The 24,027-nt window shown below is 45.5% G+C and overlaps 3 protein-coding genes across 4 annotated transcripts in view; 1 reads left to right on the top strand and 2 right to left on the bottom strand.

The window, feature by feature from the left end:
• LOC141121986 (uncharacterized) overlaps positions 1-24,027 on the bottom strand; it is a 159,885-nt gene that overhangs the window by 98,300 nt on the left and 37,558 nt on the right. The gene's annotated exons all lie outside the window — the stretch shown is intronic.
• LOC141121976 (uncharacterized) lies at positions 1,693-15,577 on the bottom strand. Of its 2 annotated transcripts, XM_073611759.1 has the most exons (7): positions 15,472-15,577; positions 14,575-14,702; positions 14,365-14,488; positions 14,151-14,248; positions 13,864-14,070; positions 13,637-13,775; positions 1,693-3,993 (listed from the first exon to the last, which is right to left on the bottom strand). In XM_073611759.1, exons 3-7 carry the CDS (start codon positions 14,447-14,449, stop codon positions 3,035-3,037), a joined length of 1,488 nt encoding a protein of 495 aa, XP_073467860.1. In that variant the 5' UTR covers positions 14,450-14,488; positions 14,575-14,702; positions 15,472-15,577; the 3' UTR covers positions 1,693-3,034. The 2 variants fall into 2 exon arrangements, with proteins under 2 accessions (XP_073467860.1, XP_073467861.1); XM_073611760.1 differs by lacking the exon at positions 13,864-14,070.
• Positions 23,353-24,027, top strand: part of LOC141121987 (uncharacterized) — a 481,910-nt gene continuing 481,235 nt past the window's right edge. Inside the window, exon 1 of the mRNA XM_073611772.1 lies at positions 23,353-23,437. Within this exon, the coding sequence (XP_073467873.1) occupies positions 23,396-23,437 (42 nt within the window). The 5' untranslated portion in view covers positions 23,353-23,395. The remainder of the gene's footprint in view (positions 23,438-24,027) is intronic.

Here is a 24,027-nt window from a genome sequence, read left to right as displayed (position 1 = left end):
GGACACACACGGATCCCAGAGACAGCGGGGACCAGTTAGGAAGCGCAGCGCGACTCGCGCATGCGCAGTAGGGAACCGGGAAGTGAAACCGCATCGCTTCACTTCCTGATTCCCTTACAGGGAATTGGCGGCGGCAGCACCCGAGGACCGATTCGGTCTCGGGTGCCAACATCACTGGACCCTGGGACAGGTGAGTGTCCTTATTTTAAAAGTCAGCAGCTGCAGTATTTGTAGCTGCTGACTTTTAATTTTTTTTTTTTTTCGCGGGACTCCCTCTTTAAGTAACTCAGTGTAGCGGATGATGATTGACTGGGTTTAGGACAGTGTTTAATTATGTTATTTATATCTTCAATGTCAATTACCTATTTAATGTAATTTCCTATAGTCATAAAAGGAGCCCGCATGCTGACACCCTGTACATCTGCATCCATCCCATATATCTTTCCACTCTTTGTTCTGTTTGGGCTTAAACAATTTACAAGAGCACCTCCAATAGCTTTTGTCATTCCTATCATGTCAAGATCATCTTCCTTTTCTACTATAACAGCAGGGGGGGAATTGGGTAGTTGATGTGTGGCCCCCTGTTGCTCCCTCTGAGGCACTATCACTATCCTCAGAATCTTGTGATGCTTGTCTTTATGAGGTGGCGGGTGCCTGTGTGGTTTGTACTGCTGGCTGTTGTGTCTGTGGAGGTGCTTGTTGTTGTGGCGGAGCCTGTGGGGCACCTGGTGGAGGGGGTCTTTGGTGGGTGGCATGATATCCAGCAAGAAGATCTATCTTGTCCTTGCTGAGGCTAGGATAAATCTGACTGGTGTAGGGTGGTGGGGAAACATGAGAGAAAGGCAAAGGTGTTTATGTTTAAGGTCATACTCTTCCTTACTTAAACAATTCTTTGCTTTCTTCTGTTTCTTATTATCCCTCTGAAACCAGTATGGGGCATACTTAAGTCAATTTTCACCTCCCTCTTTCATATATTTCATATCCCATTGAGGGTCTCCTGAAAACCATGGGAAAGCCTTCTTGTCACCAAGACATAAACCTTTCACCATATTCATATGAAATTCATCATTATCTCCATCTCGGGGAAAGGGATCACTGCTATGCATAGTTTCAGTCCACCCTGCTAAATTTGACTCCCAAGGATTTATAAATTCGTAATCTGTACCACAAAATCTAGCCACATAGTCTTTACAATTTTCCCTGGGGTACAGAGGAGGCGGAGCCTCCTTACCATGCTCTTGATCCATATTACAGTGAATGAGAGGCTGTCTTACCTTACAGCTTCTTCCACACAAATTATTTTATACTTCTATGCGATAGAAAGACAAAGGTTTGGGTCATGGTGGTGGTTACTTCATTAGCTTTCTCTCCTTCCCAAAAGGAGTTACAGTACTGTTTTGTCTAATATTAATGAATTATCTCTCTAGGACCCTCAGGTCTCCCAAAGACCGTTCACACTTTAAGGGGTGGTCCGTCTCCTTTCTATATAAATTTTAAGGGACTAAAGCTTTATCAGAGCCGAGGCAAGAAAATAATTTGTCAAATGAGACAAAAGTTTACTTACCACGGATAATTGCTTTATCTCAGACGAGCCCCCATTTGAAAGGGATTATACACCTTGACGACCACCCTGGTTATGCAGGCAGACCCCCGGGACCCTCAGATCCATGAGACACAGGAAACAGGCTTAAGTGTTTTCATAAGGTGTCTAATTTTATTGAGTACAACACTAGCTTATATACAGTAAAACAAAGAAGGGAGGGGCTGCATTTTAATATATATGTGTCTAAAGGTTATACAAACTTACACTCAGTACTTTCTTATCATGAGTTAGACTGTTGACTAGATAACAAGAAATAGGCTGATGACTTGCTGACACAGGATGCTGCTCCGGAAATCGGCTTAACCACAGTAACTCATAGGGTGTGGTTCTATGTAAACTGTTAGTTAAGCTGTTTATGGCAAAACTCATACATACAAAAGTTAATTTCTACATTATGTAAAATGGAGAGGAATCTAAAATGGAGTCACAGTTGTTTATACATTCTCTTACACTGGGGGATTATACTGGAGGACAGACTGACCTGAGGGGATTATACTAGAGGACAGACTGACTTGGAGGATATACTGGGAAACATATTGACCGGGGGGGAATTATACTGGGGCAGACTGACCTTGGCGATATACTGGGGGACAGATTGGCCTGGATGGCCTAGGGATGAGCCGAACACCCCCCAGTTCGGTTCGCAGCAGAACTTGCGAACAGGCAAAAAATTTGTTTGAACACGCGAACACCGTTAAAGTCTATGGGACACGAACATGAATAATCAAAAGTGCTTATTTTAAAGGCTTATATGGAAGTTATTGTCAAAAAAAGTGTTTGGGGGCCTGGGTCCTGCCCCAGGGGACATGTATCAATGCAAAAAGAATTTTTAAAAACGGCCGTTTTTTCGGGAGCAGTGATTTTAATAATGCTTAAAGTGAAACAATAAAAGTGTAATATTCCTTTAAATTTCGTGTCTATAGTATGCCTGTAAAGGGGCGCATGTTTCCCGTGTTTAGAACAGTCTGACAGCAAAATGACATTTCAAAGGAAAAAAAGTCTTTTAAAACTACTCGGTCCGACAATACACATAAAAGTTCATTGATAAAAACTGCATGTGATTTCCCCACGGGGAAACCGACCCAAAATTTTTAAAAAAATGCGTGGGGGTCCCCCTAAATTCCATACCAATCCCTTCAGGTTTGGTATGGATATTAAGGGGAACCTTGCACCAACATTTTTTTTTAAATGGCGTGGGGTCCCCCTAAATTCCTTACCAGACCCTTCAGGTCTGGTATGAGGGATGAGGCCCTTCTCCCCATCAACATGGGGACAAGATGGTTTCTAAGTTGCTTATGAAAATATGAAATATTTTGGCCTTCTAGATTAATTCTTTTAACCTCCATAGTTCTGAAGGCACTAATACACCTCGAGGGTTGTGTAGGATCCCTAATGTACAGGAAGACAGGACTTCAGTGAGGAACAATTCCCTCACTCAGGACAGGAAAGTGGCTTCTCCCCTGTGTGAGATCTCTGATGTTTATAAAGATAAGACTTCTGTGAAAAACATTTCCCGCACTGAAGACAGGAATACGGCTTTTCCCCCATGTGAGATCTCTGATGTGTGTGAAGATTGGACTTCTGTGAAAAACATTTCCCGCACTTAGGACAAGAATATGGCTTCTCTCCTGTGTGAGATCTCTGATGTGTGATAAGATGGGACTGCACTGAAAAACATTTCCCGCACTCAGGACAGGAATACGGCTTCTCCCCTGTGTGAGATCTCTGATGTGTGAAAAGATGGGACTTCATTGAAAAACATTTCCTGCACTCAGGACAGGAATACGGCTTCTCCCCTGTGTGAGATCTATGATGTCTGTAAAGACGGGACTTCTCTGAAAAACATTTCCCGCACTCAGGACAGGAATACGGCTTCTCCCCTGTGTGAGATCTCTTATGTATGTAAAGACTGGACTTCTGTGAAAAACATTTCCCACACTCAGGACAGGAATACGGCTTCTCTCCTGTGTGAGATCTCTTATGTGTGTAAAGACTGGACCTCTGTGAAAAACATTTCTCGCACTCAGGACAGGAATACGGCTTCTCCCCTGTGTGAGATCTCTGATGTGTGTAAAGATGGAACTTTTGTGAAAAACATTTCTTGCACTCAGGACAGGAATATGGCTTCTCTCCTGTATGAGATCTTATATGCACATTAAGTTTGTATTTAGAAGGGAAACACTTCCCGCACTCAGTACAGGAAAAGCTCTTCTCTGTTGGAAGGGCAGCACCGTCCTTCACAGTCTGAGGTTCCTCAGGACAAGAGGAATACGATGGTCCATCTACACTGTGTGGTGCTGGATGGTGTGTGATGTCCTCATCTTCTACTTTACAGTCTGGAGACAAAGTGAGACAATCCTCTGAGGTTTTCCTCATCTTCCGTCCATCTACTAAAATAGAAATAAAAAGATTATTACTAGACATGAGCAGATGGTTCCCCTAAACCAGGACTTCGCCCACATCAGGCAGATTTGTCTCTGAGGATCTTATAATTCCCCCCTCAAGGTAACTAGCAAATGGGTCCTCTGCAGGGCGGCAACTAATGATTATTTTCAGAATTGATTAGTTGGCTGATTATTGTTTCGATTAAATGGATAAAGACCTCAAAAAAAGGTTGGTGTATAATTTAGTTAATATTCTTGAATATCTATATACAGTGGTAAATATAAATATCCAGATATATAGTTGGATATTTAATCCACTCTGAGAATAACAGACAGATGTATTATTAGAGGGAGAATCTGCTACATCAGTGGTCATCAATCCTGTCCTCAGGGCCCACTAACAGGCCAGGTTTTATGTATTACCTTGGGGAGATGCAGACTAGAATACTGCAATCACTGAGCAGAAAATGATATCATCTGTGATGTATTTCAGTTATCTTGCAAACCTGGCCTGTTATTGGGCCCTGAGGACAGGGTTAATGACCAATGTGCTACATATCAGAATCAGAGATCAACATTATTAAAATGTAAAAAAGATGTAAAATGCTGTTTTGCAGATGATCAGACAGGAGTGTAATATAATATGATGGATGACAGACTCCCTTGTCATAGACAGGTAGGTGGGTACAAGCTCCCTGCACCTGATGTCACTTATGCTGGCCGTACACAAACTCATTTTTCTTTCAAAAAAACATTCATCCAATTTTCTAACCATTAATGGGGTCAAATCGGCGTTCATTTTCCACCACAGTGACGGGAAAATACGAAGGAGCAGAACAGAACTTTTCTCCATCTAATTTTCAAATAGTTTATGTGGTTTTTGCTCAGAAGTTACATTCATTTTATAATTGAATGTTAAAAGCAAGTGGAATTTTCGAACTACACTCGTCCATTCAGCGAATGTACAAATCATTTTCGTACAAATATTCTCGTCCAAAAATCGATCCATGTATGGCCAGCATAGGACATTTAGTAGCAGCAGCATGAGTTTTTTTTAGTCATCTGTTATGATGGGGTTACAAAAACAGGATTATTCCTGTTAACACTCTTTTCCAGGAGTCTTCCAGGACGGCTTACAGAGAAAGAGGCTCCTCCCACCTAGTACAGGAAACACATGATCCACATTATAAAGGACCGCCCATAGGCCATGGCCCCTCAGTATTAACAGATAACTGAAGACACAGATAAAATAATAAACACTTCCATTGGTGCAACCACCTTAGTATTACATAATTATTCCTATGAAACAAGGGGTGGAGGACGGGCTCCATCCTGGAAGATTCCTGGAAAAGAACGTTAACAGGTAATGACCTGTTTTTTTCCCATTCATCTTCCAGGACGGCTTACAGAAAGGACCAAATAGAACTACCTGGTCAGGGCGGGACCACAGCCTGCAGCACTTTCCTGCCGAAGGACTGGTCTTGATTTGCAAGCACATCCAGCCTATAGTGCTTTACAAACGTATGAAAGCTGGACCAGGTTGCCGCTTTGTATATCTGGAGGGGCGAAGCTCCGACCCTTTCAGCCCAAGATGTAGATACTGCTCTTGTGGAATGAGCGTTGACTCCTGTTGGTGTTGGTACAGATGCTGTTTTGTATGCTTCTATGATTGCCGACTTCATCCACCTGCCGATAGTATTTTTGATGCCCTTTTACCTTTGTTGGGAACGGCGAACAGTACATACAGACTTGTGGAGGATCTCCACTCTTTGGTGTACTCGATATATGCAATCACGCATCTTCTCACGTCTAGATTATTAAACTTGGCCTCCTTATCATTTTTAGGAGTACCACAAAAAGACGGGATTACTATTTCTGCCAATTGGTGGAAGCTGGAAGCTACTTTAGGCAGGAAAGCAGGGTCAAGAGAAAGGATAATTTTGTCCTGAGATATTATGCAAATTGTTTCTGCCATTGAGAGGGCTTGAATTTCTCCGACCCTCCTAGCGGAGACAAGTGCCACTAAAAGGAGAGTTTTTAATTTCAAAAGTTTTATGGAGCAGTCTTCCAGTGGCTCAAATGGCTCCCTGCAAAAACTCTGTAGTACCACGGATACGTCCCAAGAGGGGAACCTCCTAGATTTGGGAGGCCTTCTTTGATCCATGGCTGTGTGAAACCTTTTGATTAGGGGTTCTTATACTAGTCTATGATTTAGGAAGCTTGATTTAGATCTGCACCTGCTTGGAGGAATTCTAGAACCGCCGGTATCATAGGGCCTGGGATTCTGTTGTTGACTGTATGCCAAACACCAAACTTTTTCCAGATCTTGTTGTATATAGTATTGGTGGTGGCTTTCCTGCTGCTAAGGATAGTATCTATTACTCTTTCTGACAGCCCCTTCCGCTCTAAAAGCTCCCTTTCAGTAGCTAGGCCATCAGAGAGAGATGGTCCCTGAATCTTTTCTGCAATACTCATTAGGCCGGCTGGTCTTGTACCCCCCTGTTAGTTGATATAGCTCACGGTAGTTATATTGTCCGAAAAGACATGTACGTGTTTTCCTATCAGGAAAGGCCCTCTGTACGGCTTTTAGCTCTTTCGCATTGGAAGAGAGGCGGGCTAATTGATTGCTCCAGACCCCTTGTACCATCTGGTTACCCGTGTGGGCCCCCCATTCTCGGCCACTCGCATCTGTGTTGACTGTCACTGGAAGGTGTTGGGACCAAAGATGACCAGCTGAGAGATTTTCTGCATTTAGCCACCACCTGACTGACAGTTTTATTTCCTGAGGGATCTTCGCTCGATTTGGGAGCAACTCCTTCTTCCCATCTCAGATTGAGAGCATAAAGGACTGCAGAGCTCTCATGTAAAATTGGGCCCATTGAACCCCTGGGATGGCTGCCGTCATCAATACGAGAATCCTCATCATGTTTTGTATTGAAGTATTTGCGCTTGGGCAGAAATCGCTCGCCTCTGTAATTATCATCATGATTTTTTTTTCCAACAGAAAGATTTTGGATAACGTCCAATTTATTGTGTACCCCAGGAATGTTATCTTCTACCTTTCCTTTGATTTGGAGGGATGTAACTTTTTACGTGCTGCTCGAGAATATTTTGAAGGAGAGAAGACATGGCCATCACTTTATCTTGCTCTCTTGGTAAATTTGTAGGAAGAAATTTTTGAGGAGGACAGCCCGCTAATTCTATTCTGTATCCGTGATTGATAAGATCCAGAGTAAAATTGTTGCTGGAAATGGTCTGTCCTGGCCAGCTGAGACACTGAGAGGGGTCCTTAGGCTGGGGGGGGTTTAAAAAGGATGCCACCTTCCTTTCCCTCTCCTATACTGCCACCCTTTTCTCTGATCCTGCCTGTTTGCATAATCTTTGTTCTGCCAACATCTGTCATCTCTGCTGCCACTTGTCCCTTGAAAAGGACGAAGATTCCTTTTTTTGTTGCTGCTTTCTAGAGATAGGAAACCCCTTTTTTCTGTCGGCTGACCTTTCAAATACCGACTCCAACTCTTTCCCTAGCAACAATTCACCTGAAAAAGAAAGAGAACAGAGCTTCATTTTTGAGACTGTATACCCTTTCCAGGATTTTAACCAGATAGCTCTCCTGGCCACGTTAACTAAGGCTGTAGCCCTGGCCATAAATCTCATATTCTGTGGAAGCGTCCGTTATATAAGCCACTGCCTTGTTTAATGTTGGTAGAGCCTCCAGGATCTCTTCTTTTGGAGTATCTGACTCTAGAAGTGAGTGGAGCTGTTTTAACCACAAATCCAAAATATGGGCTACACCGGTAGTAGCAAGGGCAGGTTTAAAGTTAACTGAACAGGCCTCCCATGCCTTTTTCAAGTAACCTTCAGCTTTACTATCCATGGGCTCTTTTAATGAGCCTGTATTTAATGTTCAAAAGAGAGTTCTGCTCCCTTTGAGACCTTCGATAGGGAGGCATCTAACTTGGGACACTTCTTCCATAGACTTGTATCCTCTTCTTTGAAAGGAAACCTCCTTTTGAGGATTTTTGGGAGAAAGATTATTTTTTCTGGTACTTTCCACTCCTGCAACACTGTTTCTTTTAGTGAAGCATTAACTGAAAAGGTTCTGACCTGCTTGGCTTGGAGGCCTGCATATAACAGGTTGTGCACAGATAGTTCTTTATCTTCTGGCTTCAGGGTATCATATATGGCCTTTAATAAGTCATCTGTCTCCTCTGAGGGAAACAGGAATCTTTGGGATTTATTTGGCTTGTCCTCCTTAAACTCCCCTTCATCGGAGTCTGAATGCCAATTCCAAACTTTCCTCCAGCTCCTCCATTATCCCCCGATCAGGGGTCACCTGCCTGATAGAAGGGGTTATCGGCATTACCCTAGTGCTGGTACTGGATGTGCTGGGGACGGGATCTGCCCCGGAATACTGTGCACAGGGTTTGAATGATTTTTGAGTCTGTCTCATCTCCTTTTTCATTTAATCCATGAAATGTTTGAATAGCAGTGCTGTTTCTTTCTTGACCAGGTTATCAATGCAATCTTGACATATGTCCTTTTTGAAACCACAGGGCATTTTTCTAGTACAGACTGGGCATCTCTTCCTGGAAGCATCTGTCTGGGGGGCGTGGCCTGGCAAGCAATGGAGTAAGACGTGGGTAGAGTGAGCTTGCTGTACTGTAACTCCTAAAAGACATCCTTCTCACAAATCCGCAGTAGAAACCATCCAGATATTACCCTTCTGAGTCCCGGACTGGGGAGAGAATGTCTCTGCCAACAAGGACCAACAGGCCAAAGATGGCGCGGACAGGTGCTCGGACTCTGAACCTCATGCATCTGATATGGCCAAAGTGTTAGATGCCATAGCGGCTCTACAAGGCACCCTTAGCACAAAGATAGACGAGGTGAAATTAAACATCTCCCTTCTCCGGCAAGATCTCTCAAAGCTAAAGTACAGAGTCACGGAGACTGAGACCTGCATAGGAACTGCGGAGGATCTCCTGCATCCATTGAGACACACCACGGAGGACATGCAGAGACAAATCCAGCAATTACACTCACATCAAGACGATATGGAAAATCACCTACGTAGATGCAATCTTCGGTTTATAGGTCTCCCGGAGAGATCAGAAGGCACTGATCCAGCAGAATATCTGGAATCCCTCCTGACTAAAAGCTATGGTAGGGAGGCCTTCTCTGTGATGTTCGCGGGGGAAAGGGCCCACCACATCCCAGCGAGACCACCGCCACCCGCAGCGCCTCCTTGTACCTTTATAGCAAAGTTTTTTGAACTTCCGAGACAGGAATAAAATTCTATGGCTTACCAGGGAGAAGGGTAACATCCTGATGGGAAATGTCCACATCGCTGTGTTCCCGGACTTCTCCAACAAAGTGCAGAGGAAAAGATCACAATTCCAGGAGGTAAAATGTTGTATGCGAGCGCAGCACCTCAAATATGCAATGTTATTCCCCGCAAAATTGCAGGTTAAGGAAGATGGCGACATACAGTTTTTTGAGGACCCGGCCGCGGCAGTGGCTTGGCTTGATCAGCGGGGCCGCCCAGCCTAACGGTCTGCTGAACTTGTAATTCCAGTGAGTATGACTTCCAATTATTTCCGAAGGAAGGGCATTTTGTCTTTATTGCGTGAGGAGAGAAAACCTGCATTCCCCCATCACTTATCTTTGTTGTACTGTTCCCTGCTAGAAAGATAATTCCATAGTTTGAGGGTGGGAGATGTGTTAATTTACTACTTACCACTATGGTTTTCCATACCCCTTTTTCAACTACCCCCCAGTTACCGGAACACGGACACCATTACTAGTAAGGCCTGCAGGCATGGGCGGACTGCTAGCTATTTAATGAACATCTCATACACGTGCCACTCTGTTAGTCATAATACAATGTCGAGGATTGATTTCGTATTAGTGTCCAATACACTGCTCCCCAAGGTTACGGGATCAGGAATTGCCCCTAGAGCTTTATCGGATCATTCCCCGTGCTGGATAACGGTCTCCCTACTGAGATCAGCTCCCACCCATATCTGGAGACTTAATCCATTCTGGCTAACGGTCATACCTGACCTTGAAGGTATAGCAGGGGAACTGAAATTTATACTAAATGACAAAAGTTCTAATAGTACTACAAGTACTAGTGCCATGGAGTGGGATTTATTTAAAGATCAGGCGCGCAGGATTTTAAATCTTTGAAGGGTTAAACTGCAAGCTAGAGTAGTCACCCAAATGCATATAGAGAAAGCCAGACAAGTGTTCTTCTGCAAACAGCGTGTGTTTGAGCATGGGGAACAAGCGGGGAAACTACTCGCGTACCTAGCACACTTAAACAACAAACCACCGGTGGTGGTCTCCCTGACTACACCACAGGGGGATATCATTACTGACCCCCCCTCAGGTAGCGGCATGGTTTCAGACTTTTTATAGTGAACTATACAAGACACAGAGCACACATTCCCAACAATATATCAGAAACTACTTACACACTATACAATTCCCCAAACTTAACCTCAAACAAGTTAAGATGCTTGAAGCCCCTATAACACAAAATGACGTCACAGAGGCACTGTCTCAGCTACCTAAGTCCAAGGCTCCAGGCCTGGATGGTCCGCCCCTGGAATTTTACAATACCTTTTCTGAGATACTTATTCCCAAATTAAAACAACAGTACCAAAACATTTTTGACAAGGGAGTGCTCCCTCCCTCCCTCCATGTAAGAAGCACAAATAATAGTCCTCCCCAAGCCAGGGAAACATCCCCACTACCCTGAATCATACTGACCCATATCCCTGCTCCAAATGAATATTAAAATACTGGCCAAGATACTCGCCTCTTGTCTTAACACTGTCATTCTCTCATTATTACACCCTGATAAAACTGGCTTTATGCCGGGGAAAAACACGGCCATAAAGGACAAAACCAAACCAGTGTTACTTCAACTGAAGTACAAACTGAATGGAAAGAAAATACCCAGGTGGATAGCAAAAAGTACCTGCCTTAGAGGGAGGTTACACCAATGCACCTACAAAAAGGACCACACAATCCCCCTGTGCCCCCACCACAGGAGGGTAAGAAAAGAAGATAGGAGCGCCCTAGGCCCCTCTTTTCTTACCTTAGAGCCGAAGTCTAGTGATGGTGCCTCCAGACCTGAATCCGCAGTACCCTGCTATTCCAAGTCCACCGTCCAGGAAGCAAACCAGCACCATCTTCTGCCAGTGCCCTTTATTTATACTGGCATGGAGGACCCAGGACGGTGCTGTGGATCTGGCGCTGTCCCTTTGGATGGCGTGCCTGCCTTCCTCTCCTCAGTACAGGCTGGGTTTTCCCCTGAGGGTGTACCAAGATGGCCGCCACATGACTTCCTCCGACCGCATCACTTCCTGCCTGTGTATTCGCCCGCGCCGGTGAGACGGATTCAGCCACACGAGGATGCCAGCATGGAGACAGGCTTACCGCTCTCCCCACGCTCCAACATTGGCAGGAATGACCCGGGAGCAGCAGGCTACCCCCTGCTATGAGAGACCAGCCTGCTGTCGGCACGCTACCACCAGGGATGGACTCATCTGAGCACACATCCTCCTGCACCAAGAAGGCACCTTACACCGAAGGTACAACCAACAGGGAGATGAGGGGGGAGTCCCTTCTTACACATCCATGAGTCCCTAGCGGAGGGGCCCAGGATGACCCAAAGCTAACCAGCTCCCCAGAAGCACTGCCCCTGTTAGAGGGACCTGGCCGCCAGGAGGCCCCTGCTACCTAGAATGTAGGCCAGACAAAATAAAAAATAACTTGCTTGAAGTTCCTGAAACACGTAATACTGAGGGGCCATGGCCTATGGGCGGTCTTTTATAATATGGATCATGTATTTCCTGTACTAAGTGGGAGAAGCCTATCTCTCTGTAAGCCGTCCTGGAAGATGACTGGGGAAAAAAATTGTCCTTTATAGTACAAAAACAGCAGATAATCACTACTATAAGGGATTCATTTATACTGTGAAATAGTGAAAGTAATATATCTTAGAAGATATATTACCCAGAAATAGGATATATGGGGATTTTATCTGGGAGTCACACATGAAGATATGTGAAGGGGGGACTTTTATATTACAGTAGTACTGAAAACTGCAACTTTTTTTCATTGATATAATAATTTTATATATAATGCACAATACTAGTAAACTTTTACTTTATGTAATAGTAATGCCTTCTATCACCTCCAGTCTATCAGCCTCCACCTTCTCTGGGGTCAGATTCTGATCTTCCCTGCACAGAGACCGTAAAGTCATTGTAAATGTTGGATTTCTTTTTTTTTAACAAACTTGTCATACTTACCTGCTCTGTGTAATGGTTTTGCACAGAGCAGCCCTGATTCTCCACTTCTGGAACCCCCTCCCCAACTGGCTCCTCCTGCCTTCAGATTGCCCCTATAGGTAGCTACAAAGTATAGTATAGAGTTCCCCTATAGGAAGCCACAAAGTATAGTATAGAGTTCCCCTATAGGAAGTCACAAAGTATAGTATAGAGTTCTCCTATAGGAAGCCGCAAAGTATAGTATAGAGTTCCCCTACAGCAAGGTAAAGGTCTGCCTTTAGAATCACTTGCTTCCTTCTCTTGCCCAGGACTACATGTCCCATGAGGCATTGCTCCTCACACATTCAAATTCTCAGGCATTTACTGACATGTATGGATGGTGTACTGAGCTGTATTTTCTGATATGTAAACAAATAATACATTCTGTATGCAGGCCAATGAATCGACTGACCAACTAATTGTTTATGGCAATAGTTGACAACTATTTTCATAATCATATATGACGATTAGTTGTTTTAGCCTTACATTTCTGATCTCCTACCAGTTCATTTCTTTATTTATGAACCTTAGTCAGAGAGTGAGGAAACAATGAGAACTATCTTTTATAGGAGTGACAGTGATGAGGGGGTTATAGGACAAGTGTCCCCACCCCCTCTATCACTCATTGCCATCTTCCCAACACAAGAGATCCTGACTGAGCCCCACCAGCCCCATACAACAGTTAGGATTTTATAGTATCAGAATAATGTAATGTACACCATAGAGTATATAGTGCAGGGGTCAGGAGTATGTAATGTACAACATAGATTATATAGTGTAAGGGTCGGGACTCATAATATTGGTATTCAGTAATGAGTGGAAGATTAAATGTTTACATGAGACAAGTTGCAGAGGTCCCACACCGCTGCCTCCCATCTCCTGAGACTGCACTCAGTGACTTGGGTCTGAGACTATACAGACATATCCCTCCACCCGGCACAGCCAGCAGACAACAGAGCAAGTAATCCTGGGAGAATTGTTCTGTCAGACATCTTGCTATACCCGGGTATGGGGCAGAAGACCCAAAACACATACCCCAGGTGCCTAGATCTAGTAACATCTATGGTGAAAATGAACATTTTGCTGCCAGCTGAACCCCAGAATCTCCATAAATCCAGTCTAGATACATAAATTGTGTCTGCAGCACAGAGAAGGAAGATTATCCGAGAGAAATACAGGACGGGGAACACAGCTCAGGAAAGTGACCAGGTGATTACAGGCTGATATCACCCAGCCCCCGCCCTACTCTGGACCAATCAGTGAGCAGTATGGGTGGAGGGCGGTATTTAGTGTTAATGGCCCACCTGTGCTGATCTCTGTAAGAGTGCCATCCTCTAGAATTAGCCTCATTATTCCATCCTCCTCCATAGACTGCTGATCATCGCTCACATAAGTCTCCTCTTCTTCCTTTATCTCAACTTTTGTCTCTCTCAGGTTTCCACTCTGAATATATAATAAAAATACATCAATTGTAACAATGCAGATAATGTACAGATCCTAATGATACTATCAGTGATTGTTCCTCATCTACCTGATGATGGTGAGGGATGGTGTGATCTTCCTGTGTGGAATCCCGGGAATACAGAGGACGGGGACATCTCTCTGGTGGGTTTCTGGTATTTGGTGGCTCCATCATATCCTTGTGTCCTTCTGAAAACTCCTTCATCACTCCATACTCCTCATCCTCCTCTTTATACTCGTCTTTAACAACAATATTATAATTCCCGAGGTTTCCACTCTGAAAGATATAATAAAACATTAATTGTAACAAACATGCTGTGTATAAATCAGAACTACCAATAATTGCAAACCATCTACCTGATGATGGTGAGGGATGGTGTGATCTTCCTGTGTGGAATCCCGGGAATACAGAGGACGAGGACATCTCTCTGGTGGGTTCCCATTACTGGATCCATCTGTAGGAAACACACACACTGACTGAATACATTGTTTCTATGTGTTTATCAGATGATGGGGGATCTAGGTGGACCCTCCGTACTGCTCTCTCCTTTACAATAAAGTCTCCTCTTACCCGGTGATGTGAGGGGCGGCTGATTGTCCATCATGACGTCCTTGTAGAGATCCTTGTGTCCTTCTAAATACTCCCACTCCTCCATGGAGAAATAGACAGTGACATCCTGACACCTTATAGGAACCTGACACACACAATGATACAGTCACCATCCAGACACATCCCTTGTCTGTTACTGGATAATGTCCCAGAATTCCCAGCACCGCTCACCTCTCCTCCATGATCTCTCTGGTGACTTCTAGAATCTTCTTTTTATTTCTCTATTCTATCAGGGAGGGAGGTGGAGGCAATGTGATGGTCATATGATCTCCAGACTTCAGAGGAGGAAAACTCTAGATCTGAACACAAATAGTGAAATCAAAATGATATTCCCAGAATCCTCCTCACCTCACCATTCAGGTTTCCAGTTTATTAAAGCCCCACTTCAGGCTGAGGTATAATATACCCACACAGGACCCCCACACTATGCAGGTAAAACAATTCTAGTGTCATTACAAAAGTCCTGTTTTGCTTGTGAGGATGCAAAGGGTCCACCAACATACTAAAACTATTAAATAAAAAGAAAAGTGCCAGATGGAGAGACATTGGGAGGAGGAGCTGTGAGGTCAGTGTGATGTCATAGCATTCTCCATTCCTAGGCACTAATAAAAGTGGGATAATCCGTTAGTATAGACTGATGAGGTGAGAAGGTGATTGGTGGGAAAAGTGACACATCTCCAAAATGAAGAGAATGGGGGTTATTTACGAAAGGTAAATCCACTTTGCACTGCAAGTGCACTAGGAAGTGCAGTCACGGTAGATCTGAAATGAGTGGAAGCTCTGCTGATTTTATCATCCAATCATGTGCAAGCTAAAATGCTGTTTTTTATTTTCCTTGCATACCCCCCTCGCAGTGCAAAGTGGATTTGCCTTTAGTAAATAACCCCCAATGCTCCGGCCACGTAGGAGGGGAAATATTCTGACCCTGAAGGGGTTCATCTAGGTTCCCACACTGTGTGTATGTGCAGTGCATCTGCTGGAGATAAAAGACATCACAGTGACTATGGAGGAAGAGGACGGACATGACGGGGGGTTACTGGGTGTAAATAGAAAATAAGATCTTATTACCTCCTCTGCTGCCTCTTTCAGTAACGTCTTCTCTCTATTTCCTTCCGACTCACCTCTCACCTGGATCTTCCTGTATGTACCTGACATCACTTCCTGTCTGTATTCCATAGAGATGTCCTGTCTGAGTAGAGGTGAGATCACCATCTTGTGGAGCTCAGAGGAACTGCAGCCCAGAGAAAGGCCTGGTAGTGTGAACACGGCCTTGTGCTGTGTGTGTATGTACTATATATCCTTATAGATGGGGTCATCTCCACTCCCACCAAGGGGGATAGAAATACAGTGGGGACGGAAAGTATTCAGACCCCCTTAAATTTTTCACTCTTTGTTATATTGCAGCCATTTGCTAAAATCATTTAAGTTCATTCTTTGAATTGTTGACATTTTTGCAGATTTATTAAAAAAGAAAAACTGAAATATCGCATGGTCCCAAGTATTCAGACCCTTTGCTGTGACACTCATATATTTTACTCAGGTGCTGTCCATTTCTTCTGATCATCCTTGAGATGGTTCTACACCTTCATTTGATTCCAGCTGTGTTTGATTATACTGATTGGACTTGATTAGGAAAGCCACACAACTGTCTATATAAGACCTTACAGCTCACAGTGCATGTCAGAGCAAATGAGAATCATGAGGTCAAAGGAACTGCCTGAAGAGCTCAGAGACAGAATTGTGGCAAGGCACAGATCTGACCAAGGTTACAAAAAAATTTCTGCTGCACTTAAGGTTCCTAAGAGCACAGTGGCCTCCATAATCGTTAAATGGAAGACGTTTGGGACGACCAGAACCCTTCCTAGAGATGGCCGTCGGCCAAACTGAGACATCGGAGGAGAAGAGCCTTGGTGAGAGAGGTAAAGAAGAATCCAAAGATCACTGTGGCTGAGCTCCAGAGATGCAATCGGGAGATGGGAGAAAGTTGTAGAAGGTCAACCATCACTGCAGCCCTCCACCAGTCGGGGCTTTATGGCAGAGTGGCCTTTGGGGAAGGAGGTGTTTTGTAGTCCACTACGCACGGTTTTCTAGAGCATATACTGAGATTTGGAGGAAGAAGCTCTGGAGGTTTTGGAGACATTTATTGGTGGTGATATCATTTATTGAGGTATAAAGGAGACGTTGGATGGACTTTGATGTCACTTTATGGTTTATCACTGGATACTGATGAGGTGAAATGCATAGTTGCCAACATTGTAAAAAAAAAATGTGGGACACTTTTGTGGCTGTAGGCGGAGCTGTCCAATAATTAGGGGGCGGGGCATTTGTCAGCAGGCGTGGTCTAGCAAAAATAGACAAGTGCGGCACGCGAAGCGCGTTGCGGTGAAAAATGGGCGTGGTTTATGCGAAATTGTGGGCGTGGCTTAAATGGGCGTGGCTCTAGAGGGTGTGGTTAGAGTCTGAAATGAATGAGGGATGTAGAGGGGGAGAGAGGGGGAGAGAGAGGGAAATGACGGGACAGCAGCCCCAGATCCTACACAATAAAAATATGTGTATTCTAGAAAGTTTAACAATCAGCAGATAAAGATACTCCAAACACCTGGTGTTAGCACTTCAATCATCCCGGCACCATGGTTGTTATGGTGTCAGGATGATTGAAGCGCATTATTTCTATTATTACATTGTAATATAAAATGAAATCATTCAACTCACCATAATGCAGAATCAGTGGGATCCCTGAGCGTGTCACCAGCCACGTCGCCTGCCACCAGCCGTCCGTCCTTGCATCAGGTGTCCCAGCAGAGTCCGTCCTTGCATCAGGTGTCCCAGCACACCCTCACACCAGGAGTCCCCGGCGGAGCCCCCCTCACACCAGGAGTCCCCGGCGGAGCCCCCCTCACACCAGGAGTCCCCGGCGGAGCCCCCCCTCACATCAGGAGTCCCCGGCGGAGCCCCCCCTCACATCAGGAGTCCCCGGCGGAGCCCCCCTCACATCAGGAGTCCCCGGTGGAGCCCCCCCTCACATCAGGTGTCCCCGGCGGAGCTCCCCCTTACATCAGGAGTCCCCAGCGGAGCCCCCCCTAACATCAGGAGTCCCCGGCGGAGCCCCCCCTCACATCAGGAGTCCCCGGCGGAGCCCCCCCTCACATCAGGAGTCCCCGGCGGAGCCCCCCCTCACATCAGGAGTCCCCAGGGGAGCTCCCCCTCACATCAGGAGTCCCCGGCGGAGCCCCCCTCACATCAGGAGTCCCCGGTGGAGCTCCCCCTCACATCAGGGGTCCCCGGCGGAGCCCCCCCTCACAATCAGGAGTCCCCCTCACATCAGGAGTCCCCGGCGGAGCCCCCCCTCACATCAGGTGTCCCTGGCGGAGCCCCCCCTCACAATCAGGAGTCCCCCCTCACATCAGGAGTCCCCAGCGGAGCCCCCCCTCACATCAGGAGTCCCCAGCGGAGCCCCCCTCACATCAGGTGTCCCCGGCGGAGCCCCCCCTCACATCAGGTGTCCCCGGAGGAGCTCCCCCTCACATTAGGAGTCCCCTGTGCCCCCCCTCACATCAGGTGTCCCCAGTGCCCCCCCTCACATCAGGTGTCCCCAGTGCCCCCCCCTCACATCAGGTGTCCCCAGTGCTCCCCCCTCACATCAGGTGTCCCCAGTGCCCCCCCTCACATCAGGTGTCCCCAGTGCCCCCCCCACTCACATCAGGTGTCCCCAGTGCCCCCCCTCACATCAGGTGTCCCCAGTGCCCCCCCACTCACATCAGGTGTCCCCAGTGCCCCCCCCCACTCACATCAGGTGTCCCCAGTGCCCCCCCACTCACATCAGGTGTCCCCAGTGCCCCCCCACTCACATCAGGTGTCCCCAGTGCCCCCCCACTCACATCAGGTGTCCCCAGTGCCCCCCCTCACATCAGGTGTCCCCAGTGCCCCCCCACTCACATCAGGTGTCCCCAGTGCCCCCCCACTCACATCAGGTGTCCCCAGTGCCCCCCCCACTCACATCAGGTGTCCCCAGTGCCCCCCCCACTCACATCAGGTGTCCCACAGCGGTGCGCATGCTCCCCCCCACCTCAGAGGTGTGTCCGCAGCATGGCTAGAACCCCCGCCCCTTTCCATATCAGACTGGCAGCGGGGCGGGGGGTAGGCGGGCCGAGGCGGAGATGGGCGAGGCGGAGCGGGGCGGGCCGAGGCGGAGCGGGGCAGGGGGTGGGCGGCGACGCAGAAGCTTCGTCTAGCCCCCCCCAGCCGTCTTCCTGAACTTCCACAAAATGGCGGCCGGCGGAGACAATGTCTCCGCCGGCCGCCGACCTCTAGCGGCGGCGGCGGTTTCGAAAACGGGAACCGGATTTTTCGGGACATTTCCCGGGACACCACAAATCCGGGAATGAAGTCCAAGTCCCGGGAATGTCCCGGGAAATCCGGGACAGTTGGCAGCTATGGAAATGCATCAATGATTTATCACAGATGTTTTCACATCTTTTACTTTGATGCTAAGAGGGCGGGATTTATGGATATAAGGGGAGGGGTCATTGTGTTTATCACCCATTTCCCGATGCTGGACAATGCAAGAAGCTGACACTCTATAAGAAGTCTTGTCTCTGCCAGGTGGGGAGATAGCGAGTGGGAAAACTAGATGTTGAGGATTGGAATAGTAAACTCTTTCATTGTTCCTGGTCAGATGGGGAAATATTGTCTCCCCGACCTTCCCAGACAGAACACTGCTTGGAGGATTGGAATAGTAAACTCCTTCATTGTTCTCAGCTGGGGGAATATTGACTCCCCGACCTTCCCAGACAGAACACTGCTTGGAGGATTGGAATAGTAAACTCCTTCATTGTTCTCAGCTGGGAGTGTCGGGGGTTTCATTGACTTGTACACAACTTAACTTCCACAACAAACTCTTCTCTAGGAATCTATGAATTGGGGGATAGATTGTGTCTGTGGCCCCAAAATTACCTGCACTGGGTTTTTACTGACATCATTGCAACAGCTGGGGCGCATAAATGAGGGAAGATGCTTAACCCTTAGGATCCATTCAGTGTCTGACGAGTAGCACAGCGCTAACACCATCCTTCTGCCGGCTGACAACTAAACAAAAACCCCGCGAACGCGCACAAGCGTCTGAGCGGTCCCGTTTTACTAATACGGCCGTATTCTGTCACATGCATTGAACAGGCTAAACACTGCATACCACTGACGATCAATCCAAGCCTGTATGAGTCCGATACACACTCAAACCTGCAAAGGGGAATATCATATATCCTAAAGGGGAAAGAAAGGGACAGGGAGGGGAGAATCCCCCTGACGCCACCACCTCAACTTCACCACCGTAACCATGCCAGGTGGGATACGGCCACCCATCATGCTGAATGAAGATTGCTGCGTGTCCAACTCACATCCATAGTCCCTTCCATAGCAAGTATTCTAGGATAACCAAATTAATTGTAGTTAATGAGTGTTATAGCAATTTATTACTTGAATTTACCAGCACATGTTCCCAACCATCTCCCATCTATTCCTGCTACAAAAAACAACACAAAAGAATAATACATTAACAGTATATTTATAGAATTCCGGTTGATATAAACATCAAAGAGGACCATGATAAAAGACAGACATTGTGACCTAGCGGGTACAGATCATAGATATAGGATGATTATCCATTACATCTTCACAAGAATGGCCTATAACTTGTTTATATTGCCTTCTGTAAATGTGGTTCATTTTACGTCGGTAAAACCTTCAGGAATTTCTGGAGACGAGTATAAGACCACATTTACTACATTAGGAAGAACCTACTTTTACACCTATAGGTCGGCATGGCGCACTGAATCACAAAAATGACACGTCAATGGTCTGTTTTACAGCCCTTGAAAGGGTCAGAGAAGACCCACGGGGTGGAAATATAGATCAGAAACTGATTCAACGTGAAGCAAAATGGATCTTCAATTTAAACGCCACTCGAGCACACGGCCTCAATGACTCGCTAAGTTATAGGCCATTCCTGTGATGATGTAATGGATAATCATCCTATATCTATGATCTGTACCTGCTAGGTCACAATGTCTGTCTTTTATCATGATGGGAGGCCGTATCCCACCTGGCATGGTTACAGTGGTGGAGTTGAGGTGGTGGCGTCAGGGGGATTCTCCCCTCCCTGTCCCTTTCTTTCCCCTTTAGAATATATGATATTCCCCTTTGCAGGTTTGAGTGTATATCAGACTCATACAGGCTTGGATTGATCGCCAGTGGTATGCAGTGTTTAGCCTGTTCAATGCATGTGACAGAATACGGGCGTATTAGTAAAACGGGACCACTCGGACGATTGTGCGGGGTTTCAGTTTCGTTGTCGGCCAGCAGAAGGATGGCGTTAGCGCTGTGCTACTCGCCAGACACTGAATGGATCCTGAGGGCTAAGCATCTTCCCTCATTTATGCGCCCCAGCTGTTGCAATGATGGGTGTTGATTATCTATCTACTTTGGCGCCAAACTGACTACTTAAACAGTGTAGGTTTTTTGATCTGGTGAGCAGTGTGCTGTCTAGGAGTGAGGTGCATATATAGTAAGCCTTGTCTGAGCAGTTTTTATATCCACATGATGATATTTGGATTCCTGTCCCTATTGGGGCAGTGTTATGTTTATTTTATTATTGTGGACTGGTTTCTGTTCATCTTAGTGATGTTGTTTGGCCCAGCTGGAGCTTGCTAACTGCCTTACCAAGCACATGTTAATTTAAAGCAGCGCTTGTGTGGACTTTAAGCGACCAGCACCCTATACATCTGTAATCACCAACTATTTCACCCCCCTTATCTCTGTGTGGAGTATATGGGCTCATGGATTTGGCTTACACAGGTACCTTGCTTATACTATGGTCTCTTTTCCTCCCCTGTCTGAGTTTGGATTTTATCTTTAATTGATTGTTCAATAATTATTTAAGTATTGCCTTAGGAATATAAGGAAGGGACATCGTTCCTTGAAGTGGGAACTCTTATTTGGTCCTGGCTATGACTATATGATACAGTCTCCAGTGAGTATATGGATATTAATTAATTAATTATTTTTTTCTAAAGCATTGACACCTGAGGACTATATGTTGTTGGGTCCATGCCTATAATGGTATAAATACTTTATTAATCTTTAGAGGGACTATGCTGGTCGGATTCCTGCGTCTCCTTTAACTCTACTCACTCCTCCCAATTTTGGGCAAATAGTCTTCCATCCATGGATTGAACTATCTTCTCAATACGTAAGTTATAGGGATATATATGTCCCCATATGGTTCACTATACCTATTAATCTAAATCTCCATGTATAGGATATTTTAGCGCATGTTCTTGTATTTAATGATTCCTTTCCCATGTTTTCCTGTTTAAGGTTCTCTGATCATATGTCATATGTAAATGGTTCTGAGGAAGCGACTATGCGAAATGCGTCAACCATCTTTACAGACAGAAATTTGAGAAATATGTACTTGTGAACCGCAAGAAAGCATCTATTTGTTTTTATAAAAAACTTTTTTATATATTCAATTTTGTATAAATAAAATTATTGAACAATTATTATGCATATATTCCTCATTTGGTACCGTGATAGTCCGTTCTGTTGGTTTGGCTTCATGAATTCTATAAAGGATGAGGTAACCCCATAGCCTTTTTACATTCTTATATATCGTGTGACATAAAACATTGGAACTACCTCCATTTTATTCTCTAATGGGGAAATAGGTGCTAATAGGCTGCATGAGATCTGCTGAGACATAGAAAGGGACATGGGTGCTAATAGGCTGCAGGAGATGTGCTGAGTCATAGAAAGGGAAATGGGTGCTAATAGGCTGCAGAAGATCTGCTGAGACATAGAAAGGGAAATTGGTGCTAATAGTCTTCAGGAGATCCTTTATTTTTTTTTCTACTAAGTTTTGCATTCATGTACCACCCACCAGAACATTATGACCACCCACCAGAAAACATTATGACCACCCACCAGAAAACATTATGACCACCCACCAGAAAACATTATGACCAGCCACCAGAACATTATGTCCATCTATGAGAACATTATGACCACCCACCTGAACATTGTAACCACCCACCAGAAAATTATAACCACCCACCAGAACATTATAATCACCCACCAGAACATTAGGACCACCCCTCTAATATTGAGTAGGTCCCCTTTTGCTGCCATCAAGACTTCACCAGACAAAGCATCATACTGCCTCCCCCGGCTTGCCTTCTTCCCATACTGCATCCTAGTGCCATCTCTTCCCCAGGTAAGTGACACACACACACACCTGACCATCCACATGATGTAAAAAAAAGTAATTCATCAGACCAGGCCATCTTCTTCCATTGCTCTGGAGTCCAGTTCTGATGCTCACGTGTACATTGTAGGTGCTTTTGTCTGTGGACACGGGTCAGCATGGACATCCTGAGCGGTCTGCAGCTACACAGCCCCATACACAACAAACTACAATGAACATTTTTTTTATTTTCAACACATCAACTTCAGGAACAACATGTTCACTTGCTGCCTTATATATCCCACTTCCAGATGCTATTGTAATAATCAATGTTATTCCCTTCACCTGTCAGTGGTCAGAATGTTATGGCTGATCGGTGTACATTTAGGGTTGCCACCTCATCCCTTTAAACCCGAACACATATTAATTACACAGGTTCTGTGGCTGATTAAGGTGGTCATTTAACTCACTTGGTGCCTTATCTGCATTCAATTAGCCTCAGAACCCGTGTAATTCATATGTGTTCGGGTTTAAAGGGATGAGGTGGCAACTCCAATACATACACACACAGCACAAGGCCGTGTTCACGCTACAAGACTGTTCTTGAAGCTGCAGTATCTCTGAGCTCCACAAGATGGTGATCTCACTTCTACCCAGACAGGAAGTCTCTATGGAATACAGACAGGAAGTGAGGTCAGGTACAGACAGGAAGTGATGTCAAGTACAGACAATAAGTGACGTCAGGTATAAATAGGAATGTTCAGAATGAGAGGTGAGTCGGGAGGAAGTAGAGAGGAGGTAATAAGATCTTATTTTCTATTTACACCCAGTAACCCCCCGTCATGTCCGTCCTCTTCCTCCATAGTCACTGTGATGTCTTTTATCTCCAGCAGATGATGATACACACATATATAGTGTGGAGACCTCAGATTAACCCCTTCAGGGGCAGAACATTTCACCACTTACAGGGCCGGAACATTCTCTTCATTTTGGAGATAAATTCTAGTAATATCTTCCTCTAAACAAACATCACTGACAATAAATAGACAAGACAATGACCATACATGGCCTACAAAGGGCAATTATTACACTGCACACGCAGCCAATGGATAATCATTACACTATGCAGCCAACACAATGATGGGGTGCAGGGGTCAGGAGTATGGAGCATTGAGACCCTTACATTGCTGGTCAGGAGGAAGAAAACATTCCCCAACCTGCCATGAAGAATATGACCCATCATTGGTGTCAGGGGGAGGAAAATACTGAGGGTTCTGAGGGAAGTAGAGGAGCTGAAGGGTTTGTTAGTAAAGCTAAAAGAATTTAGGTGCCTCTGAAGGGGTAATGTAGCTGAAGGACTCTGAGACCCTTGAGGGGGTAGTCAGGCT

This window comes from Aquarana catesbeiana, unplaced genomic scaffold, assembly GCF_042186555.1.
Source record: "Aquarana catesbeiana isolate 2022-GZ unplaced genomic scaffold, ASM4218655v1 unanchor236, whole genome shotgun sequence".
Lineage (NCBI taxonomy): Eukaryota > Metazoa > Chordata > Amphibia > Anura > Ranidae > Aquarana > Aquarana catesbeiana.
This window is presented reverse-complemented; position numbering and strand designations above follow the sequence as displayed.